This window comes from Amblyomma maculatum, chromosome 1 (assembly GCF_055883805.1).
Source record: "Amblyomma maculatum isolate TAMU_Amacu chromosome 1, ASM5588380v1, whole genome shotgun sequence".
Lineage (NCBI taxonomy): Eukaryota > Metazoa > Arthropoda > Arachnida > Ixodida > Ixodidae > Amblyomma > Amblyomma maculatum.
In genome coordinates, this window is record NC_139344.1 from 174,335,865 (window position 1) to 174,356,731 (window position 20,867).

The 20,867-nt window shown below is 49.7% G+C and overlaps 1 protein-coding gene across 1 annotated transcript in view; it reads right to left on the reverse strand.

Moving 5' to 3' along the window:
• The window catches only part of LOC146204927 (uncharacterized), a 32,162-nt gene extending 12,242 nt beyond the window's left edge, over positions 1-19,920 (reverse strand). The window contains exon 1 of the mRNA XM_084605495.1: positions 19,887-19,920. Within this exon, the coding sequence (XP_084461621.1) occupies positions 19,887-19,920 (34 nt within the window). The remainder of the gene's footprint in view (positions 1-19,886) is intronic.
• Positions 19,921-20,867: the final 947 nt, after the last annotated feature.

The window sequence follows — 20,867 nt, forward strand, 5'->3', positions numbered from 1 at the left end:
AGATCCCCGGCAATGAAGCAAGTGAAGATGTCGTGTGCCCCAACCTCCAGCAGAATATCGTTGTGGTGAGCACCTCCAAGAGAGAGAACGCCGACCTTACACTGCAGTCGGAAGGATCGACATACGCGGCACGGCACACGAAGTAAGTACCTACGAAACGGCCCCCCACGGCACGGTGAAGGGCGTCATAAGGGGCATCCCGCTCGAGGATACGGCCCAGGATATTCAGGACAATGTTGTGCACAAGCATAACCCAACGGCGCTACAGGCAAACCGGATCGGTAAGACCCGATCAGTCGTCATTGCTTTCGAAGGGCATAAAGTACCCAAATACGTGAGATACGGCAACCTGCTCATGGAGTGCACGTTACATAGAAAACAAATCGATGTATGCTATGCGTGCGGAAGAGTGGGCCACAGAATGGACGTGTGCCCGGATCCTTCGAACACGATCTGCCGAGGGTGCGGAATCTACAACCCCGCCGAAGATCACGAATGTGTCCCGAACTGTGGCCTGTGCTGAGGCAAACACCTGACAGCGGACAAGGCCTGCAAAGCCCGCTTCAAGACACCCTACGTCGTCCGCCGGCGGCGCTGGGAACGGCGCCGAGCAGAGGAAGAAGACATCGGGAGAAGGTACCAAGACAAGAGAGGTCCTGCAGGCGGACCCCACCGCAGCGCCTCCAAACAACGGGGCCGGTCACACACGCCGGGCCGCAACAGCAACAACAGTCGCCAGAGTCAACCGGACACCGAGGGATCGCCGAGATAAAGGTGGGCCGGACCAACAGGTCTCCCGTCGCTCTAACCAGCGACACCGAATTCCCACCCCTCACCCCCTCCCAACCCCTTAACTCACAAGCGAATCCGCAAAAGGACAGTAGCGAAGTGATAGAGCTTAAGAGGATCATAGAGCGCCAAAACGCTCAGATCCAGGAACAGAACGCCCAAATACAGGCGCTTATGAATAAGATCGAAACGCTAGCGAGTAACGGCAGCTTGGCAAATTCAGGACCCCAAGACAACACGGCGACAAGCAACGCCGCAGGCTTGCGCAATGTGCCGCGGAGGGCCCCCCCCTCGCCCCGCCAAGGGCGGACAGCTGGAGAGGCTGAGGCCATGCAACGTGCAGCAAATAACCTAGAGGCGATGGACGCCGAAGAGAGCCCCGCGAGCGGAGAGGACACTGCGAACGCAGAGACCGCGACCACGGTAACGACACAGATCCCGCGAGAAGGAGAGCTTATGGCCATTTTGGCCGCAATTTCCCAAATTAACGAAAGGCTCAGCAAAATAGACGACCGACTTAAAGCTGTCGAGAGTCAGCCTCAGACGCCATCGGCGAAGCACAAACGTCAAGCGCTAAAAGTAGCCTCAACATCGGTGAGGAACCACTTCGCGTCCCTGAAAAAGGAGCGGGCCGAAAAAATAAAAAACGCGATCGCGAAAAGGCGCAATCGACTCGAGACAGCCGGAAAGGATGATGCAGAAGCCAAGTAAGAAGCACAAGAAGACCGGGGGGGGGGGGGGGGGGAAACCACCGTGATTTACCAATGGAACTGCCGTGGGATTCGCAACAAAGAAGCGGAACTAATGTTATACATTGACGGGCAAGACAACAAGCCTGATGTAATTGCTCTACAGGAGACGAACGGGAAACCAAGACTTCCGGGGTACGTCACTTACACGGACCCCACGGAGAACGGAACGGCGGTGCTCGTTCGCAGCAGCGTGGCGGCAACTCAACATGTTACGGCGCAGGGCGGGTGCGAGCACACGCTAGTCGAAATTCATGCAAGAGAAATTGGCAGCGCGGGCAATTTATTTGTAATGAGCGCGTACTGTCGGCCGTCACAACGGCAGTACGAATTTGACCGCATCGTGAGTCAGGCGAAAGGGTTGGCGGGGACCAGGCCGCTCCTGATCCTCGGCGACTTTAACGCCCCTCACACAACATGGGGCTATAAGTTCCAGTCAAAAAGAGGAAAAGCATTGGCCAAAGCAATGGAGGATCACGAGATTGCCCTCCTGAACGAGCCTGACGTAACTACCAGAAGAGGCAACAGTGGCGCGAGGGACACTACGCCAGACCTTTCGTGGTTATCGGGAACGCTAGACGTCTCCTGGAGAAGCGAAGAAGTGGACCTGGGTTCTGACCACAGCGTGATCGGCATCACGATCCGAGGTTCCCGATATCGGGCTGTGTTGGGGACAGCGCGGATCACGGATTGGGACAAGATGAGAAAGTTCACCCAGGAACAAGAAGAGGCGTCTGAGGAAGAATCGGGACGAGCTGAAACACAACAGACCTACACCGAATGGTCGAGGGACCAGAAGAAGACCCTCCAAAAATTTACCCAAGAAATCGCAACGACTTCGCAGACACCGTACGTGGACGCCAGACTGACCCACATGTGGGCGGCCCGGCACTCGTTAACGCGGCGATGGAAACGTCAGCGGCACAACAGAAAGCTGGCCAAGCGCATAGCAGCCTTGAACAAGCAGATCGCCGAGCACGCGGCCAAACTATGCAGGGAGAATTGGCTGAAGACCTGCGAGGGCCTGCAGGGCAAGCTCTCGACGTGGAAGACGTGGTGCCTCTTGAGGCATCTGATCGACCCGCTGAGTAGCAAAACTGCGACCAATCGCAACCTTACCAAAGTATTGAACATGTACAAGGGAGACGGCCGCAGGCTCCTGGAAGACCTGAAGGCGAAGTACCTAAAGACAGAGAAGGGACAGTACCCGGAGCCAGAGAGGTACGAAGGACCCGACAACGAAGACCTGGACCGGCCGTTTTCCATGACGGAATTGTGGACAGCGATAGATCAAAGTAACAAGAAAAGTGCACCCGGCAGGGATGCCATAACATACAAACTACTCAGTAACATGAGCAGTAAAGCGGCCCGCGGCCTCCTAGGGCACATCAACGAAGCCTGGGAGAGCTCGCGGTTGCCGAAGGAATGGAAGGACGCCGAGGTCTGCTTCATTCCAAAGCCCGGCAAGGCCCTCACGATAGACAACATGCGGCCCATCTCCCTCACGTCCTGCGCGGGGAAGGTGATGGAGCGTATGGTCCTTCGCCGGCTGCAGAAGCACCTCGAAAAAACAGATCAGATGCCGGAGACGATGTACGGCTTCAGGCAACATCTCAGCACCCAAGACGTGATGATCCAACTTCACGAACTGGTCGTCAAGCCGGCAACGAGGCACACGCCGCGCGGGATACTCGCCCTCGACCTGAAGGGAGCGTTTGATAACGTGTCTCACGCGAGCGTGTTGCGGAATCTGAATATGACCAGGTGTGGCCGAAAGACATTCGACTACACCAAAGAATTTCTGTCAAACCGAACAGCGACCATCAGAATAGGGGAGGAGAAGTCAGACCCTGTCGAGCTGGGTGATAGGGGCACCCCACAGGGATCGGTCTTGTCGCCCCTGCTCTTCAATTTGGCCCTCCTGCCCCTGCCCGGTCTACTCAAGCAAATCGAAGGCGTGGACCATGCGTTCTACGCCGACGATATTACGGTGTGGACAGCTCGAGCCGGTTCTGATGCCTGGATGGAGGAAGCCTTGCAGAAGGCGGCAACAACCGTGCACGAGTACGCAAAGTCATGCGGACTGAGCTGCGCTCCCCAGAAATCAGAGTTGCTTATTATCCAACCGGGAAAATCCAAGAAAGAGCTGCCGCCGAACGTGATCGTCACCATCGACGGAACGGCTATCAAGCCAACACAGCAGATTAGGATCCTCGGCCTACTACTTCAGGCCGACGGGAAGGCACACGCCGCCGTCACAAAGATCAAAACTACAGCCGAACAGATACTCAGTATGATCAGAAGGGTATCTAATAGAAACCGAGGCCTCAAAGAGGACGATGTCATGCGCCTGATACGCGCATTCGTCGTGTCACGGGTTACCTACTCCGCCCCCTATCTCCAGCTGACGAAGGCGAATAGGGACACCCTAAACACGATGCTTCGTAAGGCAACGAAGCAAGCACTGGGCATTCCCATATACTCGTCCACACAAAGACTGCTGGACATGGGCGCCCACAACACGGTGGAGGAGCTCATTGAAGCCCACCTCTCTAATCAGAGAATCCGGCTCAGTCATACGAAACACGGACGAGCCGTCTTACGCAAGATAGGATGGCAGATTGAGCCAGTACCCCTCAAGGAAGCCCTTCCGGAAGACTGGAAGACGGCCATTCAGACCAAACCCCTTCCCCGGAACATGACGCCGGGCAAGGACGACGAGAGGCGCACCGCGCGGGCCAAAGCCATAGCCCGGAAGCTGGAAGAGAACTCCAGGGTCCTCTACGCGGACGCCTCGCTCCGAAAACACAGCGACCGTGCAGCAGTGGTGGTTACGTCAAAAGACAGGCTGATCGTCAGCGCGTCCATAAAGACAACAGACGCCGCAGTTGCAGAAGAAGCGGCCATGGCCCTCGCACTCGCACAGCCGAGCGTGGACACCGTGGTCACTGACTCAAAGACAGCCTACAGAAGCTTCCGCAGAGGGGTAATATCCTCCGCGGCCCGAGCCATTCTATCCAAGTGCAAGCCTCCGGGAAGAGCTATAGAGCTCGTGTGGGTCCCGGCTCACTCGCAGGTAGCAGGCAACATCATCGCAGACTACCATGCCCGAGAAATGTCAATCCGGGGCGAGAACGAGCCGGAAGAGCTACCGCATCCGGTTACCAGCTTTCGGGAAATTACAAGTATGTACCGAGAGGAAAGGTGCAGACTGCCAGAACCGCACCCCAAGCTCACCAGGCAACAACAGACGATCCTGCGCCGAGCGCAGGCGGGATCGCTTGCGCATCCCGTATTGATGAGCCGCATGTACCCTGCGGAACACGACATGCTCTGTCCTTTTTGTAAAAAAGAAAAGGGCACCCTGCCGCACGTTTTGGCAGAATGCAAACAACTCAAAACCCCCCTTCCTCCCCTTCCCGCCAACACCCCAATCCCCAACCCCTTGAGCGATGGGAGACCTTGTTGTCCAGCCCCGCCCTATCGATCCAGCTCGCACTGACAGACAGGGGCCAGGAGCTGCTGGAAACATATGGGTCCCGCAACTAGGGAACCACCCCGTCTGGTGCAAGCATGCACCACCGAATTATTTCGGGCTTAATAAATGTTGATTCCTCCTCCTCAGCAGAAACATCAAGGGCGAGTCGGAACCATAAAATACGGAGAAAGTTGGCAGTTGACCGAGATGGCTGGGCCACACTAGAACACCGTATAATGGGCAACGACCAATATTGGCCCTAGCTGGTTCCGCCGAGCATGCTGCTTTGGAAGTCTTCATCTTGCTTTCAAAAATAATGACCGCTAGGAAATTCTTTCGACCTGCTCAGCGAAAGCCCAAAAACGGACGCCCGGAAAGATGCGCACAATCTTCTGAGAAGGAGGGGGGGGGGGGGTCTTCCTTAGCCCCTCCCGTCTCGGCTGCGGGAGGTGGTTGGTTCGAAACCCGCCTCCGAACACCCACCGGTAAAAATGGGTACAAGCAGACCCCCGGCCTGGCGCCCAGCTTCCTCAGGGGGTGAGCTTGGAAGAAGCTCGCCCCCTGTCTGTTTGAAAACCTTGGTTACATTTAGCTGGGACACCTGGTACATCCATGTTGTCCGAGTCCGTTTCCCCGTTATGAACTGATCTGCTATCGCGTTTTGATGAGCTCCGGGAAGGCACATAAGCCATCTGAGGTCATGGTAACAGCGAACGACGTACGACCTTTCACGCTGTAAAGAATTTAACCAGATCCCTAAAATATGATGAACGTAATAACAGTTTGAAGGGCACGTAAAAAAGTGGTACTGGAAAATTAACCAGGCATGGCGCATAAATAGGAATATCTCTCCGCGGCGGTTTCTGCGCCCTTTTCGATCACGATGTCACTATCTATCATCATCATCATCATCAGCCTGACTGTACCCACTGCAGGGCGAAGGCCTCTCCCATATTTCTCCACTTAACCCGGTTCTGGGCTAGATGCATCCACTTGAACCCTGCGAACTTCTTAATCTCATTCGCCAACCTAACTTTCTGCCGCCCCCTGCTACGCTTTCCTTCCCTTGGAATCCAGTTTGTTACCCTGAGCGACCATCTGTTATCCTCTCTTCGCAATACATGTCCTGCCCATGCCCATTTATTCTTCTTACTTTCCACTAGAATGTCGGTAACTTGAGTTATTTCTCTTACCCAGTCTGCACGCTTCCTATCTCTTAATGTTACCCCTACCATTTTTCGTTTCATAGCCCTCTGGGTTGTCCTCAACTTAAGTAGAACTCTCTTGGTTAGCCTTCACGTTTCAGCCCCATAGGTGAGTACAGGTAAGATGCAACTGTTGTATACTTTCCTCTTGAGCGATACCGGTAAGCTGCTAGTCATAATCTGCGTGTGCTTTCCAAATGCGCTCCATCCCAATCTTATTCTTATTGTTATTTCCTTTTCATGGTCCGGATCTGCGGTTACTACCTGTCCTAAGCAGACATATTCGCCTACTACTTCCAGTACTTCGCTACCTATTGTAAACTGCTGTTCATTCCCGAGGCTGTTGAACATTACCTTAGACTTCTGCATATTGATTTTCAAGCCTACCTTTATACTTTTCCTGTCCAGGTCATCAATCATTATTTGCAGTTCATCCCCCGAGTTGCTTAGCAAGGCAATGTCATCATCAAATCACAGATTACTGAGGTATTCTCCATCTACCCTTATTCCTAACTGCTCCTATTCCAAGTCTCTGAATACTTCCTCTAAGCAAGCTGTGAATAGTACTGGGGAAATTGTGTCTCCTTGCCTAACACCTTTCTTTATGGGAATTTAGTCACTTTCTTTATGCAGAACTATGGTTGCTGTGCTGCCACTATATATATCTTCCAGCACTTTCACGTACGGCTCGTCTACTCCCTGATTTCGCAATGCCTGCTTCACCGCCAAGGTTTCAACTGAATCAAATGCTTTTTCGTAATCAATGAATGCTATGTATAGAGGCTGTTTATATTCCGAGCATTTTTATATCACCTAGTTGATGGTATGGATATGATCGATAGTAGAGTACCGTTTCCGAAAACCTGCTTGATCCTTGCTTGATTGCAGTCTAAGGTGGACCTGATTCCATTAGTGATTACCTTAGTAAATACCTTATACGTAACAGAAAGTAAGCTGATTGGTCTGTAATTTTTCAGGTCCTTAGCGTCCCCTTTCTTATGAATGAGGATAATGTTTGCATTCTTCCATGGTTCCGGTACCGTCAATGACACCAGGCACTGCGTATACAGAGTGGCCAGTTTTTTTAGCACGATATCCCCCCCGTCCTTCAGCAAATCTGTAGTTATCTGATCCTCTCCAGCTGATTTCCCCCTTTTCATAGTTTCTAATGCTTTCTTGACCTCGTCCTTCGTCACAGGTGGAACGTCGGTCTGTTTTTCCCTGCCGCCAATCTCTTTGCGGTCCTGACTACTTTGGCTACTGTAGAGATCTGTATAGAACTCCTCGGCTACTTTGACTATCTTGTCCATATTCGTGATGACGTTGCCCGCCTTATCCCTTCTCGCATACATGTTGTTCTTGCCTATGCCCAATTTCTTCTTTACCGCTTTAAGGCTTCCCCCGTTCTTTACAGCATGCTCAATTTTCTCCATGTTATACTACCTTATATCGGCCACCTTGCGCTTATTGATTAGCTTTGATATCTCGGCCAATTCGATTTGGTCTGTTGGAGTGGAAGCTTTCATACTCTGGCGTTTCTTAATCAAATCTTTTGTCTCCTTAGACAGCTTACCGGCATCCTCTTTAACTATCCTACCGCCTACTTCTACCGCGCACTCAGTAATGATATCTCTGAAATTATTGTTCATTGCTTCTAGGATAATGTCGCCATCCTCGATTAGAGCTGAATATCTATTCTGTAGCGAGATCCTGATCTCTTCTGCCCGCCCTCTCACCGCTAATTCGTTGATGAGTTTCTTTCCTACTAGTCGGTTGCGTTCCCTCTTCAGATTTATGCTAATTCGGGACCTCACCATCCTGTGGTCACTGCATCGCACTTTCCCGATTACCTCTACATCTTGCATAATGGCGGGGGTTGAACACATTATGAAGTCACTATCTAACGCCTCAGTAAAAAAAAAAGTCTAGAGGGCACTTTGGTGCGATGAGGCGAAGGCCATTATAGCGCGGTGCATCGCAGCCCTCCACTACGGTACCTCTGTCTCCCTCTCTTCTTTCACTCCCACCTTCCTCCCTTCCTCTACGGCGTGGTGCATGTGTCAGCGGAGAATTGTGACAGATACTGCACCTTTTCTATCCTGTAAATCAATTTCAAACGCCGCTGATGCCTACTGTACTAACGCCTCTTTACGGGCAGAGGCACATTATTTTATTCTCTTTTTAACTGCCTCACCATATTATATGCACTAACGCCTCCGAGAAATCTGGGTCTGCTTCTGTTTGCTGTGTGGTGCGGCGTTAGAAGAAGCGGCAAATGAAAGGCGCCGCACGGACGCCTGGATCGGACGCCCGGCGGGGGCAGATTCGTATATGCATGAGTCGCCTGGTGACGTCATGACCTGTCGTGACGGTACACATCATAGCCTGAGTCGCTTTGGGACATTAAACCCCACAAACCAACCAACATAACGCGCGGCCCTTGTCGAAAACAACCAGAATTTTATTGAAGGCATCAAAGTTCACCGGCGTTCAATAATTCGTTTACAGGAAAGGGAAGGCGCAGTATCTGTCATTTAGTTTATGTGGCAAGTGGGGCTTGTTGGTACATATAGTTCTAGCATGACGATAGCTATCGGCTGTACAGAATGTATATAAGAGTGTATTTTTAGAGAAGAGCGGATAATTATTGTATATGTCATTATGCCCGCCAACAAAAACTAAATCACTTGGGACCTAAGGCAGTGATGAATCATGTACTTGCGCGCAAGCAGTTTCATCTGGCTGCCTTTTGTTTAGTTGAAGCCAGCTGTAATATCCTCCCTGCTGCAAAGATTCGAAGATGCTGAGAAAAGCTTTCGTTCGCCCGAGGATCACCCACTCACTCGAGGCTACTGTGCGCGGTAACAGGTTAGGCTTCAATGCTTCTGGAAAAAGGTTGTTTTTTTTTTTGTTAATAAAAGTGGAGAAAAATATTAATGAATAGCGTAGATCCTTATCGCGGAGTATCGTGCGGTAGCATTCGTATCGAGGTTGACTCCTGTGGTTTCTGTCGCCAAGCTCGTTTAGGTTTTAGGAAGTAGCCATGTTGAGCCATTTTAAGTCATGGTAAGGCATAGTAGGCAAGGTAAGCCGTGGTAGGCTATTAGTAGACATGGCAGTCATAGTAAGGCATCCTGAGTCATGGTATGTCATAATCACGGTAAGTCGTGCTACACAGTTGAGGAATTTTCATGTGGCGCTATTGTTGGTCATTGGACTCATTACTAGTCATAACAACTAGGTCAAGGCAAGTCATCGTAATCATGCTTAATCATAGTATATCATAGCAAAGCAAGACCTAATATAACTCCGTATTATGATGCCAGACTTTGGTCGCCATAGCGACGCATACCAGTGGGTTCGGGAGAGGCTTCACTCAGACAGGGAAGGAATCCCAGGTGGTAGCCTAGAAGTGATATTTCACTCAAACAAAACCCGCTCGAATGGGGATACTGAAAAAAAAAGGAAACATACTAGAAATTCTGGCCAACCACATTTTTCGACAGGAAGATTTTTTTTAATCGATATTTATTGCCTCAGGGCATCAGTAGTATGAGATGATGGAAGAATAAATGATTAAATGAATGGAAAAAGGTTGGCTGATTTTATGAAGTCCAGAAGTGAGCGATGATGAGGTCTCTGCGTCCAAGTGACATATGAGGCAGGATGGGTCGCTGAAAGGCCAGCTATGTTCAGGTGCCGGATTCGTGTTGGTTTGAGTGCTGGGAAGTCACAGCAAGTGGTGGATGTCGGCCTCAACATCTTCGTTTTTACAGACCGGGTACCCTGGGCTGGGATATAAGTGTTGGAAGTATGACCACGTCCTAGTGACAGTTGGTGTAAGGGCAACACCGACCCGGATCCTCCTGAGCGGAACCTCCTCTGCACGGGTGAGACCGCGGGTACGGGATATCGCACACGGAGGGATAAGTGAACGTGTGCGGAGCCGGAGGTGTTCCTTTCTTGTCAAAAGGAGGGTAGCGTTGTCCACTTCAAGGAGCCGTGGGATTGATGCGACTTGGTTCACGAGGCGGGTTGCTAAATCAGCTTGACTTTGGGAAGGCAGCAGATCCCGTGGGACCCACTCAATGCGTACTGACTGTGGGATGCGCGCCGCAAGCTGGTGGATGTCTTGGCAAATTTTAGGGCAGCGGCTGACACTTCGGAGCAGACGTACTGCTTGACGTGCGTCAGTGCGGATGACAACGTGGGCTGTAGGGAGCATGGTTATGGAAGCCACGGAGCAGAGTGCCTCCTGAACTGCCACGAGCTCAGCGCAGAAAGATGTAAAGTGGTTCCGAAAGCTGAAACGTAGCGGTCTGATTCAGGCTAGGTCTCCGTGGGCAGTAGATTGCTGTTTTGACTTCGCAGCCTTGCAGGTTTCCATCCACGTACACTACTATGAAATCTTGAGGCAGGAGTATCTTGCTCTTCAAATGTCTGGCGAAGCAACGATGCCGAGTTGGCAGACGTTGGTCTGCGGATATAAGTTGGCTTGTTATCTCCTAACTGTACAAATTTTCAGGGAGGTAGAACTGGCGCAGGTGGCTGAAGAATAATGTGTGACGTTGCATACGCCCTCAGTGCTTTCGTGGAATGTGACAAAGTGGCCTTGAGTCTGCGAGCATCACGGCGCTGCTGCACTAGTTCATCGATGGTGTTCAGCTACGCATTCTCCTGTAAAGCTACGACCGCTGTGAGTCGTGGAAGGCATGCATGATATGGTCCTCATAGCTTATCGATTTACGGCTTCAAGGCGATCCCAATGTGTTCTTGCTGGAACTGGGCCTGATAAACAACACGTGGCTGCAGAACCGCCCTCACTAACTGGCGTGCAACAGACGAGCCAGCGCCACCCGTTTTATGTGCAATTCTTCTTATTAATCTCATAGTTTGAAGTGCTTGCTTTTTTGCCTGAGAAAGCCAAGCAGTAGCTGATCCTGATTGGTCAATTGTTAAGCCCAGAATTTTCAGGCTCGAACTTTTTTGTAGTGGGGTGCCTGACAGAGAGAGAGACGAATTGGATTTGAGGTAAGTTTACGGCGCCCCCAGCGGTTGGCGACTGACGTGTATGAAGTTTTACACACAGAAAGTTGAAGGCCGATGGAGGATGCGTAATCAGATGTTATGTCTAATGCTGACTGAAGGGCGGCCTCTTGAGTGAGAAGATTATGGTGAGTGCTCCATACCGTGATATCATCTGCGTATTGTAGAAACTTGATTTCAGGGATATCAAGTAAGCGCCACGCCAATGGGATAAAAGTAATATTGAACAACGTCGGAGACAATACTGATCCCTGGGGCACGCCACGTAGTGAAACGAATGAACCAACTGTGTCACCACTGAGGCGTATTGCAAATTTTCTTCCGTCCACAAAATTGTGCGACAAAAGTGCGTACTGTCGGAGGGAGATGAAGCATGTCAATGGCATTAAGGATTGCAGCATGACTGATGTTGTCATATGCCTTTTCAATGTCCATTGCTAATATGGTACGTACATACATTTCGGCTGCGGGTAGATGATAGAACTGCTGATGCCAAGACCGCCAACCCGTCCTCTGTACTTATGTATGGACGAAACCCAATTTGAGCAGGGTGATAAAAACCGTGCTGTTCAAGCCACCAAGAACGCCGTGTGGCAAGCATTTTCTTTGCAAGCTTGCAAAGCGTTGATGTTAAGGAGATTGGTCGTAAGTTGGCGAGGTCTGTTGGAGGCTTCCCAGGTTCGGGAATAGGGATCGCGACAGCGGTTTTACAGCTCTGGGGTACGACACCATCAAGCCACACTTTGTTTATGGTGTCTAGTAGTGAGGGAGTGCAGCAGTACTGAGGTTCTTGTAAACCTCATACTGAATTCTGTCCAGGCCGGGCGCTGTTTTCCGTTTCGCATCGTCAATTGCAGTCAACAGCTCAGACATCGAAAAGGGGCTCGCAATTCCATCTGCGTCGGCAGCAGATGGTAGTTTCCATGCGTCTGCAGGGATACCTGCCAAATTAAGATTTGCAGCTGAAGAAGGCAATATATCGTATTTTGTGAAAAATTTTCAAGCAGCTTCTTTGGCGAAATTGCCCGGCGACAGATTAGCCGCAAAGCATGCTGTTGCCGCTTCGTCAGTAGAACGACGACCGTGTTCTATTGCACGAAACGTTCGCCAGAGTGAGGCATTCGAGGATTTATCAGAAAATTGTTAACACCATGCATGCCACCGGCGTCGCGAGAGATCGCGTTCATATCTCCGAGCCTTCGCAGTAAGATAATTCAGTCGAGTACAGGTGCGGACAGAAGTAAACGGAGCGCCCAGCCCGAGAGGCTGAGGCTGATGAAACTTTATTCACAATAAGTGGGAGAAACAGCCCAAGAAAAAACTAGGGAATGGATGGATGGATGGATGGAATATAGGAGCGTCCCCTTTGAAATGGGGAAAAAACTGAGGGTCAGCGCCGCCTAGCCGAGCTGGCCAAAAGCAGGAAATCGTAGCGCGGTGCACACCCCCGCTGGCGCGACCCTCCCTTCGCTCCGCATGCCTTGTCACTATTCCGGTATCACTGTCGCGATAATGATAATGGTGATCGAATGGTCGCGCTCTTCGAGTTGAGCGGGCATTTAAGGTGCGTGACCAATGCCTTGATAGCAGAGCCCTCATGGATGACGCTACGTTTAACCTGCTTTATTCAGACTGTAGTAGAGACATTTACGCCCACAGATATCAGCGTGTTTTGTGTTTTGAACTTTTCTTGCTGCCGGGAGTCATTTTATCTCGCTGCCGACGAAATGTGCTTCACCTCGACGTGCCAGCGCAGATTCGGGTTTGTTTATTACAGTTACTGTTAATGCTTGGACATTAATAGGACCATGGGGCGGAAAGTACCTGTATACAGAATATTTCCGCAGAAGGTGTTCGCATAAAAATAAGATCGATAGGGAGTTAATCGATAACTACTAATCAGTATATTGATTCTTAGCTATGGTAAAGTCAGTTAGGAGTACCAAATTGATGTGGCCACTCCTAAAATTTGGTCAACCGGAGCCTCAGAATTTGACTTTGTTCGAACTTCAAATTTGGTATCCAATTTGATTTCACAATGGCCAGATCAGTGGTGCCCAAGATGTTTAAGGGCGCTACCCGCAAATATGGACGAATGGTTTCCCAAATTGAACGAACCCAATTTGCGGTGGCCCCTCACGTATTTCGAGCAGGTCGACAGCGAGATACAAATGAGAGGCGGCGAGTTTTCAGAACATGCGGGCCCATCTACCGCTTTCTAAATGAAGCGGCTGAATTAGTACCGCCCCCGCGGACGATGATGTATCAAGGCAGCGGTCCGTGCACCCTAAATGCTCGCTCGCCTTGAAGAGCGCGACCATCCGATCAAGATCATTATTATCGCGACGGTGAGGCCCGTACAGTCACAAGGCATGTGGAGCAAAGGGAGGGTCGCGCCGACAGGGGGCGGGCAGACGCGGGTGACAATTTTTTGCTTTCGGCTAGCTCGTCTAGGCGGCGCTGACCCTCAGTTTTTTCTTGCGCTGGGCGCTCCGTTTACTTCTGTTCGCACCTGTACGTGCCTGCCCTACTAATACTACATTACTAATATATGTGATACACGAAGCAAAAATAAAAAAAAAAAAGACAAAGTACAATCCCCAATGCTTTCCTTGGCCTCGCCGAATGTTTCTTCTTTCCTTCATGTATTATAACGAGTACCCTCATTTCCCCTTCACTTATCTGCTTGTGCCCCGAAGTAGGGTCTCGCGTAGCAGCCAGCTCAGCTTGACGGCGGGCTGCCCACAAGTTAAGCAGGCCGAGATCTGGTGCCGGTCGACCTACATCAATCCAGGTAGTAGTCGTAGCGTTATTCAGTGCTCTTTGTATACGGTCCACAAGGAGTGACGGCGAATCTGAAGACTTACTGTCGATACATGAGCGAAAGCTGTCCCAGTTAATCACAGAACATTTGCGGCGTAAAGGGTGGAGACGGGAGGGATGGAGACCGATGATGATAGGGTGCTGATCACTTCCCCAGCAGTCTGGCTCCATGTGACATGAGGGAGTTCCCGCGCCAAACCACCACGTCAAGTCTGGAGCATAGGCAGCCCTACGTATGTGACGCACAGGCCGTGTTGCTGTCCCAGGGTGATTAGGCAGAACAAGCAGGGCATCAGTGAAGGCGTCCCGCACACGCCTACCACGAGGGCTTGCAGTCGGATACCCCCCAATCCGGGTGAGAGGCGTTAAAGTTGCCTCCGACTAAAATTGGACACTCGGGGTATTGCCGACGGACACTTAATAACCAGCCAAGATTAATACGGGAAGGGGCGCCTCCAGCTGGTCGAGCGTAATATGAAACAAGAACAACGGTTCCTTTCAAAAATTTCGCAGCAACTGCTACTACCTCTTGGTATGATGTGCACCAGTTTTCGAGAGAAAGGCGCACATGGAGGAATACGCGTTTCAACATATACCGCCGTCTTTCCCGGGGGAGAAACAGTCTGCACGCGACGGTCGGTCATTGAAGGAGACACGTAGCCGCTGAAGCCCGGAATTGATGTCAAGGCGTTCGTTTCATGTAGTAACATAGCCCACAGCCGAACCTTGTTATATCGCAGTAGGGTCTTGAGCTCGGCCACATTCGTGGCAATGCCTCTACAGTTCCACTGTAATACACCAGGAAGACCGGATTTCGCCAGTTTCGTGTGCTAGTACAAGTGCTGCAGTATCACAGATGTCAGGTTGGACAACTGGTTGACCATATAGCGGAGCAGCGATGTTGGAGAGTTATCATTGGGCGTTGTGGTACACTGAGAAGAGGCAGCAAATGGCCCTGTTGCGCGGGATGAAGGCGGCGTGGCTGGGCAATTGCTAGATTTGGTGGTTTCTTCTGCAGCTCGCCGACGTCGAGCAAGCATTGCGCGGCGTTGTCGGAGCTTAGAGACCTCTGCTAAGAGACGATTGATTTGCTCATCCACTACAGTCATATCGTCGTCATGTAGATCAGTACGCTGCTGTATTGGCTGTTGTCGACGGCGTTTCTGGAGCACCGGTATCATCATCATCATCATCATCAGCCTGACTATACCCACTTCAGGGCGAAGGCCTCTCCCATAATTCTCCAATTAACCCGGTTCTGTACTAACTGCATCCACTTGACCCCTGCGAACTTCTTAACCTCATCCGCCCACCTAACTTTCTGCCGCCCCCTGCTACGCTTTCCTTCCCTTGGAATCCAGTTTGTTACCCTAAGCGACCATCGGTTATCCTCTCTTCGCACTGCAGTCCATGTTCATTTCTTCTTCTTAATTTCTGCTAGAATGTCGGCAACTCCGCTAGAATGTCGGGAACACCGTATCGTTACACTTTTTCTTAGCTGGAGGTGCATTGGAAGCGGGCTCAGGAAGCTCTGGCCACTCGTCATTATCCCACTGGAGAGCTGCAAAGCGATTGGATGTCTGCACTGGTGTCATGTCTTCTATTGGCCAGTGCTTAGCGTTCCGAAGACGAGCCTTCTGTGTTGCATTTTGCTTTGTCGGACAACTTGGAGATGTTAAGTCGTGGTCGTCCGATTTGCAAAAGCCGCATCGGCATGTAACTTTTCCTTCAGACGCACCTTCATCGGCAGTACCAAAAGGGCAAAATGTGCGCATGTGCCCTGCCCGGAAACAGTTGTAACAGTAAACCACACTCGGTTTATACGACCGCGGCCTTAATATGCAGCCGTAGTAGTACAGACAGGCTGGGAGTGTCGAAGAGCCTTGCAAGGTGATCATGCATGGAACGCCTCTTTCCTATGTGTCGGGCCTGTATGACTCGGTGCGTGGGGCAGTACAGCTCACGTTGAAGGGTAGTTTAATCTTCGTTTATGTCGGCGTTGTAAACGACGCAACGCTGCAAGTCGGAGCCTTCAACTAGATACACTTGTACAGGCACTGAGATCTCACTTGTGACTGAAATACAACTAAGCGTTTGGATACGTTCCACCGCAGTGAGTGTCGGGAGCCACACAGCTATAGTGTTTGGCTTCTTCCTTGCCGTGAAGCCCCGAAAACCTCTGGTTCCGAGACACGCGTCCAAGTTGGCCTGGATGATCCTGTTTGGTATATCAGTCAGGCTTTTGTTGGCTAGAGATTTAATCGCTACCCTATAAGATGTCAATCCCGGTGTAGGCGCAACCTGGTTTTCGGTAGTTAAACAGGAGCGCTTTCCTTGATAGCCATCACTTGCCGAGGACGAATTCGGTTGATTATCTTCCGAAGGACGCTTGTGAGGGGCACGGGTGCTCGTTGAAACGGATGGTGGTGCCGATAAGATTATGTGAGAGCACGTCTCCTCATGTTGCACTGTTGGATGTCCATCTCGGCCAAAATAGAAGCCTGGGTGAGTTGGTATGTATACATTCTAAAACAGCGCAAAAGAACAGGGACGAGAGAACAAAACGTGTTCTCGCGTCCAAACAAAAAGCGCTCGTGTTGTACGTTTTGTTCTCTCGTCCCTGTTCTTTTGCGCTGTTTTAGAATGAATCCATCTCGGCGTGTTAACTGGGTGGCCATAGCCGTGCTCCGCCCAGAGAACAGTTCACTTACGGGCTGTTGTGCATTTTAGGATGGCTGAATGGGCGCTGGTGCTGAAGAACCGGGAGCACCAAGCTGGACCTGAGGCCGATGGTCAGGTTGAGGTTTATACGGCGGGGCAGGAGTTGCAGCGAGCAACTCCGGCGAAGCTACCTCTGCCAGCGTGGCAGCGGCAGCACTAGGCCTAGCCTCCGTGCCGACCTGAGCTGCAATCATGCATGGGTACCATGCGCAGGAGGTCTCGCAACCTGACGCCGAGAGGACATCTGGAGCTTCCTCGGAAGTAGAGGATCCACTTCTCTGGAGACAGGACAGGTGCTTACAAGGACGTCAAGAATTTTCAAAGGAGCGATGAAGCCACCTTAGCAGGAATACACTTTTTTTTTTTTTTTAATTGGAATCGGAAGTGTTTTATGAACGCAACTTTTTCGCATATTATTAGGCTGCGCTGTAATATCAACATGACCCCCCCCCCTCCCCCCATCAGGAGGCTTGCGGGCTGTTGATATTTTTTTGTTATTGACTGTTACAATTTTTTTTTTCAACATGGAAATCTTAACTCTTCGCTGCACGCGGACAAATCTCAGCAGCAGTGTTTTGCTTTGAACCGGAAAAGTGGATCCTTGGTGTCGATATGTTCATAACAGCAATTTAAAACATCCCACACTTGTCTCACAATGAAAAATGATGACCAGCAAATGTATACTTTAGGCAATTAGTCGCCTTGTTTGCTTGAAAAATTCATGTCAGGTTTGCACGGCCTGTGTCAAGAGTCGTCTAAGGAGCAACAGCTGGAACATTACTTCTGAACTGGACTCTACAGGGGTGTAATAGGCTAATAACGTATTAAATACGGACATACTAACCCCGTAAAAAATAATAACGGTTTAGCACATCCGTATTTAGACGTTTCTTGTTTCATCTGTAAGCCCCTTATGTGACGAAAGGGCTAATGTGATATTTTCTATATAACTAAGCGCTACGGCTGACTCGTCGCGCATAATGTAAAGAAGTTGCTGATCGTTTCGGGACATAAATGCTCATGTCGAAGAACGAAACAATTTCACCAGTCATAATTTATAATGCCCTAACATAATAATCAGTTTTGGTCAGTTGGTTCCTATGAAATATATATTCCTAAAACGTTTTCATTTGATGCCCTGTTCTTTTGCAGCATGTTGTAGCCATACAGACAATGCAATACCATAATGACAATCTCTTCTATTAAGTACAAAAAAGTGTTAGCATGTCTACTAATAGAAGAATCAAGTAAACAAAACGCGGGACTTTGTATAGGCAGGTCTAAAATGGCAAGAGAGGGAACGTGACTACATTAACTAGCTTACTGTAAAAAATAATAATAAAGGCGCGGCACGGCGTTGCATTGGTCGAACTTATTATAAGCTGAACCATTGGAAAAGGGAACACGTACTAAGCAAACAATATTGATTTGAAGAAGCAGAAAAGAAGAGTACCTTTGGTCTCATTTAAGGCATATGTTGTAAGGCCTTTCGAAAACAGACAGCAGAGCACAAACCGAGAAGAGTAGGCAACAAGTTCGTTTTCAGCTTCTTAATTTAGGGTTTTGTCTTATATGGGATGTTTTATTTACAAGTTCCAAAGTTTAAAAAAAAAGAGTAAATTGCTTTAGATTTACTTTAACCCTGGGGCTATGTTAAGGGCTACGGCGAACAGCAGGTGAGAGGAAGAATTCTTCAATTAAATCACTAATTAACTGAATTTTGAAGTGATTTTTAAAATTTATATTTTAGTACATGTGTTAACGGTGGAATATTTAGCGGAATCCCCCAAGGTGGACGTGATTTGCAATATAGGAGTAATTATTCACTGACATCCACCCAAGCGCAGCCATACGGCTACAAGAAAAGCTATACAGGTTTCTCAGAGAAACTTTGTACTGAAAGAAAAATTCGTCCTGGCCTGGGGATTGAACCCGGGGCCACCGCTTTTCCGGAGCAGTCGCATGAGCTAACCAGGGCTCTCAGCAAATCCGATAGTAGGACGAAAGCGAATTGATCAATGACAGCAGTGCAAGAAGTTTCTGAGAAAGCTGTATAGCTTTCATTTGTAGCCACGTGGCTGCGTTTGGGTGGATGCCAGTGAGCCTGTTTTTTTCTTATGCCTTCTCCCACATCGTCACCCATCATGATCCCCTTTCTTCTCCCCCTCCCTTTCCCCAGTGCAGAGTAGCAGGCCAAATTTCAATCATTCCGGCCAGCCTCTCTGCTTTCCTTTCAATAAATCCATCTATCTATCTACTCCATCTTGGGGGATTCTCCTAAATATTCGACGAACACCATTCCCACTTCCATTCATTAATCCGTTCGCTCTCGCCCTAACGTCTGTTTTCCTGGCCGTGCTGGTTAGCTCAGTTGGTAGAGCGACTGCCCCAGAAAGGCGATGGTCCAGGGTTTGATCGCCGAATCAGGACGAATTTTTATTTGACTGCGAAGTTTGTGATAACTGTATAACTTTCTTTTGTATCCGCATGGCTGCGCTTGGGTGGATGTCATTGAGTAATTACTCCCATATTGGTGTGTGGTGTATTTGCAGTATTGGAGCTCATCCTCCAAATAGCTTAGCCAAGAAGAAAATCATTAAGAAGGAGTTACAAAGCCCACAGATGTCAGCCTGATAGGCAGCTTTACACCGTAACATATCACCAGCTATGGCTCAGTCGCTGCGTATTGAGGCCGTATTGCAAGCAAAACGACTGCGCACATTGGGTAGCGACGCGGCGGCTATCAGCGAGGCCTCGGTCCAAGCAAAACCGAAAACAAACTCCCGGGCATCCGCCTGACCCTCAGGGGATCCGAGCAGAGTGACGAAATCTCTGTGTGGAGTGATCTGCGTCACACAGGGGAAGGGGGGGGGCATGTGTGAAGCCAACTATCAGGGTGACATTTGTGGGCCTTGTAACGCACGCCACAATTCTTTAACAATATTTGTTCTGGCTATATTATTTGAATGACGAGCTTCCATTCTGCCAATACAACATACTCTCTGAGATCAAAGCTAAAAGAGGTAATTAGCGCATTTAGTTCATTACCGAAATAATTAAATGTTTACATCTTACCTGGAGTCCGCCGAAGCCCCCAAAGTAGCCCCATGACTATAATAGATGTAAAGGAAGCTACCTTGTTTAAGAAATTTAGGGCTTCGAAAAATAAAAAACTAACACTTGGTACTGCTACCACCTTGGCAACACAGAGCATTCTCTTGTAGTCTGTGGCAAAATTTTAATACTGGAACAACAAGAATGGTCTCAAAGACCAAAATCCTGCACGCTTCATGAGAAGTGGTTGAAAGGGAAATAGTCAGTGGTGACTGCAAACTAACAAGAATTTATTGATGCTAAAGCATTTATTCTCTCGTGAGAGGCGACACCATAGTGTCTCGGCAAAGTGTGTGGACACCGCCTGTCATCAGAGTGTGTTGTTACGACCGTGCATCATCCGCACTTGCGCGCTCTATTGTTCGCCTGTGGGCATGGATAAGTGCTGTGGATATGTGGTGTTGGTACAATGGCTCTAAGTGAGCCTGTTTCCAGGAATCCTGTTTTGTAAGCCTGTTTTGCTTTGTGGACACCCTGCAAATGCCAAATTGACCCTGTCAAGAGAACGTCTAGAAAAACACAAAGAAATGTCCCCCTGCGGGAAATAGCCGGAAGTGCTTTGGTTCCATTGTTCTCCCTTCCCGTCGAGAAGCCTTATCGTCCAGTGAGGAATGCCTACTGTCCAAAGGAGACGACAGAGTGACACGTCCGCTGACGTGCAGGACAAGAAAGGAGCATGACGCATACGGCCATTAAATGATTTCCCGGGAATGCAGGAAAGATTTGCAATTGTCGAAAACGGACAATGCTGGGAGCGTATGCGGCGCGCACGTGCACTTGGGTTTCTGAGAAGTAAATCCACTTGCCGGAACCAGCCTATCGATTCTTGGCTGAAGAATAGAAATGTACCTCCTCGCCGTTCCCAAGCTTTCCCCGCCAACAAGTGACCAGGCTCAACGAAACAATGCCGGGCCAGTCAGTGCTTCAGACCATCAGTGCAGT